The following is a 12,340-nucleotide window of genomic DNA, read 5'->3' as shown; positions in this document are numbered from 1 at the left end:
AGGCCCATGCGCCAGACCCAAACAGGGTTTGGGTTTTGCATTGGGGAGGACGCTACTTCTCGAATTTAGCGGAACACTAAAAAAAAAAAAAATATCGAGTGTTCGGTGCGTGTTTCTGCTACAGAACAATAATCGTGACCTACTTCGAGTGCTTTGCTCGCGTTATCACCATGGTTTCGGTAGTTGTGGTTGCGAACGGCGGGCGCCTTACCAGTGTGAGATAGCATTCCCGACAAGAAAGGAGCCAGCGCCGGGCTTCCAAGAAAGGAAACGCGAGCAAGTCAGATGACAATTATTGTTGTGTAGTACCCCGAATGCTCCATTCTTTTTTTTCTTAGGGTGAAGCCTCAAAGCCTGTCCCAAACAGCTTTGTCTCAGACAAACCTGGCGGCACCTGCAGTGCAGTGACGGCTCTCGGCCAAGACCAGGAGTGACCTAGAATGGGGGGAGTGTCCGAAGCGGCTCCTGCTTCACCCAAAGCTTGCAAACGCAAAGAGCTTTGCCCCCCCCCCCACCCCATTCGAAAATTTCCAAATATTACTTGTTGCTGATCGTATGAATGCAACCTAAAGCGGGCGAGTATCATCTCCATTGTGCAATGCTGTGTAAGATTAGACAATGGCCGAGCATCGCAAACAACGCACCGGTGGAGTGGAATATCTGTTTGCAGTGCTGTCCACCTGGCAACATCTCTGCGTTCCATTGTGGCCAAACATCTGCCGCGGGAAAGGAGCAGCTGTTCCCGCAGTGCAGGCAGCGCTCCCCTCTCGGCGCGCAGGTCGGCGAACTCGCGCGAGACCGGGTGTCCTTGCGCAAGGCATATCTTCCTACTCGACAGGGGAGCGCTACTTCCGTTTGAAACGGCCGCGCCTCGACGAGAACAGACTGAATTCGGCCGTCGCGTCACACGTTCCAGAACGCACTCGGACAGGGCGCGCGCTGGCGGCGGAAGAAAAAAACAAAACACGAAAATCTAGGTTTTACTTGTCAAAAGCATGGCACGAGTTTATGGGCCCTCGCTCTCTTTCTCCCAGTAGACAAATACGCCGAAGGTGAACCTGACCGAATCGTTCCGATCGGCGAAGGCACCACGCCGAAGCCCGCTTAGGCTGGGTTAGCAGCGCCAGTTACGCACCGTTAAAAGAGAGAGAGAGAGAGAGGAACCTGACCGAATAGTTCCGTTCAGTGAAATCACCACGCCGAAGCCCGCTTAGGCTGGGTTAGCAGCGCCAGTTACGCACCGTTAAAAGAGAGAGAGAGAGAGGAACCTGACCGAATAGTTCCGTTCAGTGAAATCACCACGCCGAAGCCCGCTTAGGCTGGGTTAGCAGCGCCAGTTACGCACCGTTAAAAAAGAGAGAGAGAAAGATTTGAAAGCAAAAGGCTACTCGAAGCGACAGTTGCGACGCCCAACAAAAATTTTTCGAACGTATAAAGCTCTCCAACCGACATCGCGAAGGGCATGCCTGTCGCAAAACCCGAATCGCCGCAAGAAACAGCGACACTTCCACAAGGCACATGCCGAGCGGTATCGGCCGCCCGGCCCAGATGTCGGCCGCTCTGGAGTGCTGCCAGGCGTGCACGCCGAGGGCGTGTTATCGCCGCAAATAAGCGACACAATCGGCGCCCGGGAACGACACACACCGGCGCCCACGTGGGCGTGTGTAGTAGTACTACGGAGGAAGATGGCGGCCGTGACTTTTTTCACTCGAACATTGCGAAGACGAGCTCACTTCCAAAAACTGGAAAAGAACGCGGTGTTGCTCCGCTAAAGTTTACTCGATCAACCGAGTGAGGTAAATAGGCACCGTGCAGAATGAACACGTCATCTGTGTGCTCCGAGTGCATAGCGAATTATGCGCGTAGTAAAACTGAACAAGAAACGTCAAGGCAAACGAGCGCCGACTCTCAGCGAGTGTGCTTGAAAAAAAAAAACCTAAACAAGACAGAAATTGAAGAATAGCGCTGCGTGTAAGCGCAATATTGTTAGCAAACAGAATTTTCAAGAACACGCTTGGAAACAGAAAACCACGTGGTCCCAATGCGGAGAAGTTCTGTATACATCACACTGCGCAACTCGGGGATCTATAAGCGTCGCCATCACAGGCGACGCCGTGTCGAAACTGTGCGGCTCTCGCATTTCCCGTCAATGCCGCACGTCGCAATGGCAATTTGTACACGATATTTGACATGCTGCGCGAGAAGTAACCTTAACCGAGATAAAAAAAAAAAAGTACCAAGAACAGGCAAGTGTAGAGTTTGCCAAACGTGATCACAAACCCGTGCAGAGCGCACGAAAGAGCTGTTCGAAAAGCGGAACACATGGCTGATGAGCTCATAAACAGGAAGCATCCAATATTATCTGTGGTTTAACGTCCAAAAACCGCGGTATGATTACACCGTAGTGGGTGTCTCGGGCCTCAAACGCTTTCGTCTCCATGGAAAATGAAGCCGCGATCCGATCCCGCTATACCTTCGGGTTGGCAGTCGAGCGCCACCGCCGCGACCGGGGGCAGACAGGAAGGACCTCAAGAGCGACAGGCAAGTCACGTTTACAAATCTCGCGCAAAGTCTGTCTCACCCATTACGTGCGACACCACGCATGGTCTCGGACTGTGCAGACATGGAGGATCACGAGTTATAATACTCAGTCAACGCTGCCTCGCTGCTGGCTTTATAATGTCCTGAACGATTCTCATTCGTCACGCGCAAGGCAAACGATCAAAACACGCGCACTACACGTCCAAACGATCCGCCGCACGAACGTAAACACGGCGAGGTCACTGAGCTCCAAGTGCTCGGTAATAGCGGACGGAAGACGGCAACTGACATCACTTGCAGGTTATGCATAAGAAAAAAAGCTCACCCGAGTGTTGTCGTTGTAGGAGACAATGACGGCAGTGTACCACTGCGTAGTGCCTTCGGCGCGGTAGACCTTGACACGGTAGCCGACGAGAACCGAGGGAGTAGTGACAAGGATGCGTTGGCTGTCCTGAAACTCCACCCAGTGTTTCACCAGCCGCCGGATCTCGCACTGTTCCACACAGCACTTCTCGACGTCCACGTCACGCTCCTGCGGCACAAAAAAAAAAAAAACGCTTATTAACAACTGTCATCGTCGTAGGGAAATTGGTATCCCCCCCCCCCCCCCCCCCCCAGAAGACTGGGCATGCAAACAAGGAGACAAGAAGACGGCACACCAGAGTGTACAAGTTCACGCCGAATTGCGATGAATGCACAGTTTTGTACTGCCACAGGAGTGATGAAACGCGCTTTACGATTGAGACATGACATATCGGTTACAGTTGTGGCACAGGTTGTGAGCCAACCGTCGATACACTTGCATAAAAAGAAAAATTGGCAGATGCCACGTACAGTGGGAATCGATTATATGCGAAGCCCGAATGAGAAAGGTCGATATGTCACTGTTAAGATCAGCACAACGTTGCGAGGCGGACGTAAACCATGCCGTACATCACTTCCATGACATGATTATCATGTTTGCGTCTGGCATTTGTGTTCGTCGTCCATTCACGTCACGTAATACCCAAATTGGTATATGTGAAGCTAGCGAAACGGCCGCGAGCGCACTATAAGCGTAGCATCTACTCATGTTTTTTTTTTACATGGCACGCATATCATGATTATCATGTTTGGACGTGTCATTTACCGTCGTGGTCGATCCATTCACATCACGTAATACCGAATTTGGTACATGTGAAGCTAGCGAAAGGACCGCGAGCGCACCATGAGCGTATGGCATGTAGTCATGACTTACATGACAAGCATGCCATGATTTCCACGTTAGGGTCTGTCACTTGTGTTCGCCATGCAATCATGTCATACCATACCAGTTTTGCATTAGGTCGTGTGAACAAAACCACCGCAAGAGCAGCAAGACCACGACATGCAAATCATGACGTAAATGTCATTATTTTGATGTTATGACTAGTAATATATGCTCGTCATACAGTCATGTTATGCCATACCAGTCTTGGTATAGATCCCATTATCGAAACGCCCAGGAGAGCTAGAAGTCGTAGGCGGATAGATATATAGGTACGGTCAAAGTCGCCGAAGTTTGCTAAGAAATGATTCGCATCAAATGCCTTAACAGTTGTCTTTCACGTACCGCCCCCACGCTTGACGAATCGATAGGTTCGCATACTGCATGGGCATAAGCAGACAAGTAGTCGTACCGTTTTTTTTTGTTTTTTTTTTCGCCGTTGCGTACGCCTCTTCAGTTGTCAGTCGGCGTTTGTGGCGTCCTGACATAATTCCTGTGTCCGTGGTTTGCACGCGGAACCAATACTTATCAACTATCTCTCCGTTATTTCGAACTCTCCTCTCGAGCGTACACATACACGTCACAGGAAGAAATACCAAGAATAATAGAATGTCTACCACGCTGGGAAAGTCAAGTAAACAAAGAGAGCCTTGCGCAGTGTCCGCACACACTCGCATTTTTTTTTATTAATATCGCGCGAGTGTTGACCCTAGCGCATATATGGGTGACAAGACTTCCCACAAGATGTATGCACACACACACAGACACGCGCGATTTCTTTTGACTCGCCAACTCGACTGGCATTAATCAGTTTCACCCAAAACCAATTAATGCCGCTGCCACACGAACAGCCTGAAGCTAACTAGGCTTGGGCTTGTTTTGATCACATGGTATGTTTCCTTCTACTCGCCACCCTCTCACCGGAAGCGTGCCACATTCCAGTGGCAGGTCCTGCTCCCAGTACTCTTCCCCTGCACTGTATATTTTACATACTGCGTTTATATTTCTTCAAGAATGATATCTGGAGTTTTACGTCCCAAAACCGAGATATGGTTGTGAGAGACGCCGTCGTGGCGGGCTCCGAAAATATGGACCTGTCCTTTAACAACGTGCACTGACGATACACGGGCCTCTTCGCCTCAATCGAAATGCCACGTCTGGGATCGAACTCGCGACCTCTCGGTCAGCAGCCGAGCACCCTATAGCCAGCGTTTCATCGAAACGAATTACAGGCAACTCTAAGCTATTAAAACATTTCTAGATACGGTACATTTCTTCAAATAATTCGAGTTAGATCAGCATTTTGGGTAATACATTTATTTGCAGTATGCGTTTTATGGAAACCATAAACGTAATAACAGCTAAGAAATTCAAAAGACACATAGATTGAAAGTTACGATTGCGGAGTAACGGCAGAAGTAATCGCCCGTAATTATTTTTTTTTTGGTAACGGTAACGCACGTAACATTGTTTTGTAGGTAACGCCTTCCTCCTCTTTTTCGTTTTTAAGAGTGACGAGTAATGTACTTAGTTACTTTTTTGTTCAGTAACGACTACAACGCTGCTTCATGGGTGACCCGTCAGCAGGTGCGGATACGGCAGGTGATACACAACGAAAGAGCCACAAATTATCTTGTTCAGTGGCCTTATTTTGCAATAATTTATTTTGCCCTTTGTCTAAGGCTATCAAGACACCGAACCCTCGCTAAAGATAGCAGAAACCATTCGGCAGCACGGATAAGAAAGAATAGTAGGAAAAGGATCCGTATAAACTACACGGTCCACCGGAAGTTCCCTTAGAAAGCGGCGAGCAGGCGCCGCGACAGAATAATAATGAACTTCTCACACATCAAAGCGATATGTTCTCAAACTACAAGCGGCGGTATTAAAAAGATAGCAGTCATTCAGCGAAGGCCTCTAACAGTGACCTCCAAACGGCCGTGTGCTGTAAAAAACGACGCGATAAAGTGCAATCGCTGAAAGGGCGGAGACAGCACAACGCCGCGCAAGGTAGGCCACGGGTGGGAATATAAAGTACGGCGAAGGGAAAAACGAGCTGCCAACCAGAGATGCATGCAACGATAAAAAAAAGCGACAAAAGTAAGCATACAATACGGCGGATAGTATATATGAATGACCGACTTGTCTCCATGCTGGCATGTGATTATCACTTAATTTCCGCCACTCGCCCGCGTGGAATACCACTACGCCAAATCAGTTACACATGACAAGTATACCAGCTAATGTTTACAAGATGCTGCCTAAGAAGGCTGCGCATTCGAGCAGATTTTAAGGTGACGTCCCTCGCTCGGTTAAGCTAAAATTACACTCTTGGGAAAAAAGTTAGTAGTGAAATAGTAAACACGTGTGTTTACTAGTTTCCGGAGTATTCTACTACCTTCGCGGCATGTCTTTACTAGCCACCAGCTAGTACAGGTTGTAACTTTAGCCGTGACTAACCAGGGAACCTTTCTTAGGGTTTTTATCTGGGCAATGTTGCCTTTGGTGGGCCACCCTTTCTTTTGCCGCGTCCGCCAGAACGGAAGAAAGGCAGCCGCCTCGTCATTTTGTGGAGATAAGGAGCAGTGCCCAAGACGCCCTGCTGTTTCCACGTGCTGGGCACTGCGTGGTTGATATTACTCTATACCGAGCACCGCTGTCCTTGGTGTCCACGCAGAGATGCGACACGTGGCGTCTTCGGGCCCCGCAAAAGCCACAAAGCCGAACTTCCGCCGATTACGGACGTCGTATACCACCACGCTGTGTGTGTGTCTGACTAACGAGCCGCCGACGCTCAAATCAGGACCAGATGTCCAGGTATGGCCCCTCGGAGGCGCCTAGACCGCGATCGCCGTTCGACAAAGCTTGGGTGGTCGGCGCCAGCGGCGAGATGACAAGCACGTTTCACCCCGCTCGCTGGAAGCAAGATTAGCCGGAGGAGGCAGCATCCCCGATACCGTACACGTGTTTGGTTTGGGTATGTGTGCTTGTTTGGGGGCGCTGTCGACATAATGATGACACTCGTGTGTGCTGCGGTACATGTTACCGGACAGTGCCGTATGGACCTATTCCCCGATTTAGGTAAATGACACTATTTATTCAGCCCTCGCGGGCTGCTTCACGGAGCTTGTTCAATAGACAGCCTTTTTCAATGTAGAGCTTCGGACCAGAGAGCCCGTGTCATGTACATAATGTGAATAAACTCCCTCTAATAAGTCAACTTCCTCCTGCCTCGACATCTTCATCCCGGATCTCCGGTGCCACGAACCCCGGTCGCAACAGCAACTACTAAGCCACCTACGTTGCCAGATCGGTCGTATAGATGGCGCAGTACATTTTGCCGTAATGGCGAGATCGTAATCCAAATTTAGGCAAGTTTAAATTTTATTGGCTACCTTGGAATAGAAGTTTCGTGCTACGTAATGGCCCACACATAGGTGAATAGAAGGGGACATGATGATGCGTAGCAAACAACACTTATCTGATAAATTCTGCGACTGCTAACCAGTACGCAGAGTGAGTGCGGCCACAAAGCAGGGGTATATATATAGTCCTCAAGCTGCTGCTATAGTTGAATTCTGCTATGCCCTAGTCTTGAAGACTTGCGTGTGCAAGAATTTGCATGCGTGTTCTCGTGATCCGATCATACTCATATGAGCATATAATCATGCGAGTATGAAAATAATATGCTCATATGGACTCATATGAACATGTGAGCGTGTCATATGCTCATGACTCCATATGAGATTAACACATGATCCTATGATCATGTCATCAATTCTCTATAAGTATGTTGTGATGCGCACTTACCCCAGCATAGTTACATGACGTAATAAAAAAGCCATCAATAATTTACGAGAGCCATGTCAATTCGTTTTTTTTATCCTACACTTTTGTAATAGAATCATATTACTATTTGAACTTCTGACCATGATGCACCAATTTTTATAGCTTAATTATATATTATCCTTCTGTTCCTTGATCCTTAGTTCAAAAAGCCAAGGTCACTTGCCTTATCTCATGCCTCTTTGTGTATATATGTCTGACGAGCTTTTACCACATGGTCTTATTTCAGTGTGTGAAAACTTTTTGTTTGATGTTTCTACTTTTGTCGCTTCACCTTGACGTACCACTTTTAAAGGAATTATGTAGTTTTTGCCTTATTTTTTTGCTGCAGTTTCTTTTGTACACATGCCAGTGTTATTTTTTTGCTGAGTATGCGATTTCTCTGCCTTTAATTGCTTTGTGTCTTTTTCCCCTTCCTGCTTGGGCCCTTGTTTGGGCCTGTAGTATTTTATAAATAAAATAAAAATATGGGTGTGGCCACACATTCTGTGACAACTAACGGGCTAGTACTTGGCGATTTTACCAACCTTTTTTCTAAGAGTGCTGGATTTTTGTTATTGTACACACTTAGAAAGAAGGTTGGTATAGTGACTGAGTACAAGCCCGTTACTTGTCACAGAATCCACTAACCAGATAGTAAATGCAGCTAGTAAAAGTAACCCTAATGAAAGGCACTACCTCGTTGGGCTCGTAACAAACACTAGCCCAAATGCCAACGAGCTGGGTAAAAGCACTACGTCGTGGGGCAGTTAAAATTACTACCTAGTTAGTAAGTGAATAGTGCTGACTCGAGTGGTCAGTTCATTGCTAAATTGTTAGTAACCCCCGCAAATAGAGGTTTAGGCCTATATTGTTGAATGTTCGTGTGTGTGGCCATATCAATATGATTCTATCACAAAAGTATAGGATAAAAAAACGAATCAACATGGCCCTCGTAAATTAATAATGGCTTTTAATTACGGCAACTATACCGGGTCAAGTGTGCAGCACAGCAACATACTTATAGAGCATTGACGACATGATCATATGATCAAATCAGATTCACATATGTATGATCATATGTGAATCTCATATGAACTCATATGAGCGGATAACGAGAAAACGCATTGTAAATGCATGCACAAGTTAATCAAGACTTGGACATAGCAGAATTCAACTGTAGCAGTAGTTGAAGGCTATATATATATATATATATATATATATATATATATATATATATCCCTTATTTAATAAGACCACACACCGCGTACTGTTTAGCAGTCACAAAATTTATAATTGTCACTTTCTATGCATGATCATGTCCCCTTCTATTTACTTATGTGTGTGTCATTACGTAGCACGAAACTTCTATTCCAAGGTAGTCAATAAAATTAGAGCTTGCCTAAATTTTGCTTACAATTTTACCATTGCGGCGAAACGTACTGCGGCATCTACGACCGATCTGGCAACGTAAGTGCGTTTAGTAGTTGCCTAGTTAAAACAACACAAAGAAAGGTTCCCTGGTTAGTAACGGCTAAAGTTACAACATCTACTAGCAAAAGTATGCCGCGAACGTAGTAAAATACTCCAGAAATTAGTAAACACACGCGTTTACTAACCGATTATTAACTTTTTTTTCTAAAAGTGAGCAATAATACCACCCTGCTCCATGTCTCTACGCAAGCGTTCAGTTATAAAAGAGTAACATTTAAAAGTACTTCAGAACTAAACAGACCGGAATTGAACCAATTGGTGCCACAAACATCCCCCCCCCCCCTTTGTAATGTTGGTAGAATTCGAGCGGTCCGGGCTAAGTCTGCATGTTCGACCAACGACGAACGCTGTCCTAACTTTTGTCTGCCCTAAATTTAGTATAGTGCCGATTTAAAAGCCCTCGGGCTGATTTAGAGCGAAGTATGGCAACTTATCCCTCGCACTAAGAAACGTTGGGGCTTATAGCGCTCGCGGCAATCCTTTCGCAACGAGTGAAAGGGGCACTTGCGTCCGATACTCGGAACCTGTCACATCTGCCAAGAGCGCCGCTCTTTTCCTGCACGGACAGCCAACTTCGCGAACGGTTTCACAAGAACGTATAGTAGGCTCTTTCGAAAGGTCGACGACGTAGAAGCACCCTCACCCGATAATACAATGCGCGCCTCGCAGAGACCTGCTGACTCAACTGTGAATGCAGCGAAAGAGCTCGCGATGTTGACAGCTCGCCAGCTATATGTTTGGCATATCCTAGCTTTTAGTCATGCCGCGCACAATTTGTACGGAAAACGCCTGGCCGCGAGGTGAATTTCGCGTCCCACAAAATAAAGAATACGCACAGCTGCACCGCATACGGCTGAGACAGCCCCTGTATACCGTTTTTTCTTCGTCCTTTTCTGCTTTATTTGTTATTACCGTGGTTGTTGACGCTTTTAGTTAGTTCGTGCATTATGTATATCATATGATTGACCGCTCTGAAGCTGCCCAGTGGCCAGGTTCTCCTCAAGCTGCCGATGCACCTTTTTTTTTTCCCTTTGTCACCCTCGCAGCATTGTTGTGAACAAACTCATTTCCTCGCTCATAGCGAACGCTTTATACTTCATCCCAGACAGCATCGAGTTGAATTCGGTGTTTTCCTGGAGTCGACGAAATGCCGGAACGACTCGGCGACCGCGCAGAAACTTTCAAGAGAGACATCGTGTACAATTGAAGCGAGAACAAAACACACCGTGCTTGCAAAGCGTCGAGGTCAGCGCCGCATGTAAACGCTTTCCGGTCGTCGGCTCCGATCTGCGCGGTGGAGAGGACGCGCCGAATGGAACTGTTGCGGCTTCTCCCCCGCATAATGGCGGGCCACCGCCATCTATAAGCGATTAGCTGACTCGCCGCCAGCGCGTTGTTCCGCGAACGAAGCGCGCCCTTCTTGGAAGGACAGAAACGACACGATAAGCGGAGGGCGCCGCAATTACCGACCGCGGGAGAGGGGGCCACAAGCCAGGGAACACCTACGCCAAGAAATACGGCTCGCGTCGCAGGTGCAGTGAACGGGATTGCGACACGGCGCGCCCTTGCAAGACACCGCACAGACGGCGACGTACCCAGTTGGCCGAGCGAGAAAGCCGTCAAGGAAGGCTCCGGGTGGGGGCGCTTACGAGTACGCAATCAAGAACTGTTACTGACGCTAACGGACGTTACAGGAGATGCAAACGTGACTCCATTTCCGCGCATGGCCGAAGAGCGCCTCGAATGTATACCCACATCTCAAAGAACACCGTGCAGTGTCTCGGAGAGAACGCTGCTTCCATCGCCACTTACCAATTCTACACATGTGCCGGAACAGGATGGAGATGCACCCGCAATGAGGAAAGTGGACTTTCTCTGGAAGCCTCGCAAAGGTCGATTCATTGTTCAGCTCAACGCCTGGCTTCTCAACCTAAAGAGAATAAATAAAGGCGCCTGGCATCGCTCGGGAATAAACGCGGCAGTGAAGCGGCGCCTGCCCTTGAAACGACCTCGGAGTGTTTACGAAAGCGCCTTATTGCGGTCCTGCACCGGCGGGCAATCCAGATAGCGGGCCGGCGATAATCCAGCTCAAAGCCCCTCCCTTGAGCGGCTAGGTTCGGCATACAGGACCCCATTCAGGCGACGAAGGGCAACCGATCGCAACGTCATCATACATTGCACGGAGGATACGAGGATTATACCTCAAAAGCAATATTCAGACAGAACCGAGGCGCCCGCTGCTCAAGCGTAGGCACTCAGCGCTTCGTTGGCGGCGGCGCACGTAATAAATTATGCACACTGTGACCAGCTCCGTGAACGTGTCAGCTGTTAACAATGCCCAGCTCAAGCGCTTTATGGAAATTATCATCAGAGCTGTCTAGAACTATATGCGCGTTATTCAGTTCTGTAAGCTTTGCTGGAACTGGTGCATGTGGCTTGGCGCGTAGTAACAGATTGATAATTTGGAACGCCATTGTGATTTGCTGTTTCGAATGGACGCATTACCCGGAAAGAAAGAACAGTCCACCCGGCTCTATAAACTACATTAGTAGGCGTTCCCGGACAATAATAAGGGGCCTCGCAAGAAGTGAAAACGACAAAAAAAGAAAGAACGGTATAGAAGAGGTGAAAGAATGCTCTCTATCGCCTCGCTAAACAAGAGACCATCCTACTTCGGCACAGCAATGGCGCCGCGGTTGATTACAGCAGCTGAGCTACAGGGCTCAATGTAAGCACGAGAGAACATGCCGACATGCGCTCGTGGAACGCGGAAATGGTAAGAGTCGCCACTTGCTCAGAGGACAACGTTGCTGCCAGACTTTTTCAATCGTATATATGGTACGAAACGCCCCGCAATTGGGTCGCGTCGCTTATTTTGCAGGATCCAACACGCCGGTCGGCCGATGTCGCGGGGATGTATAGCATTACTAGGGATAAATTCCGAATTGGTATTCTTCTAGCGCCACGCTAGATTTGACCAGCTGGGCCGCGCCGAAAATGAAGCGAGTCGCATGGCACGTGGGGCGCGAGCCAGAAGGTTATGAGGGAACGGCCCAGCTTCGGAACCTGGCTGGACGCCGCAGCGGCGACTCCACCTACGCCCCAGAATAAAGCTGTGACCTCGGCACTGGCTCATCGCCGCCGTCTCGCCTCTCCTTTCTCAACAAGCGGCGACTGGCTCGCGCACCACGTGCCATACGGCTCGCTTCTTTTTCGGCGCGGCCCAGCTGGTCA

At 48.5% G+C, this 12,340-nt stretch overlaps 1 protein-coding gene across 4 annotated transcripts in view; it reads right to left on the bottom strand.

Annotated features, from left to right (window-relative positions):
• The window catches only part of LOC119175870 (uncharacterized), a 273,943-nt gene that overhangs the window by 94,018 nt on the left and 167,585 nt on the right, over positions 1-12,340 (bottom strand). For all 4 annotated transcript variants that reach the window (XM_037426886.2, XM_075876320.1, XM_075876321.1 and 1 more), the window contains exon 4: positions 2,867-3,073. In XM_037426886.2, coding sequence (XP_037282783.2) covers positions 2,867-3,073 — 207 coding nt within the window. The remainder of the gene's footprint in view (positions 1-2,866; positions 3,074-12,340) is intronic.

The sequence above is a fragment of the Rhipicephalus microplus genome, chromosome X (assembly GCF_043290135.1).
Source record: "Rhipicephalus microplus isolate Deutch F79 chromosome X, USDA_Rmic, whole genome shotgun sequence".
In the NCBI taxonomy this organism is placed as follows: Eukaryota; Metazoa; Arthropoda; class Arachnida; order Ixodida; family Ixodidae; genus Rhipicephalus; species Rhipicephalus microplus.
The sequence above is the reverse complement of the archived record's forward strand: the minus strand, read 5'-3'. Positions and strand labels throughout refer to the sequence as shown.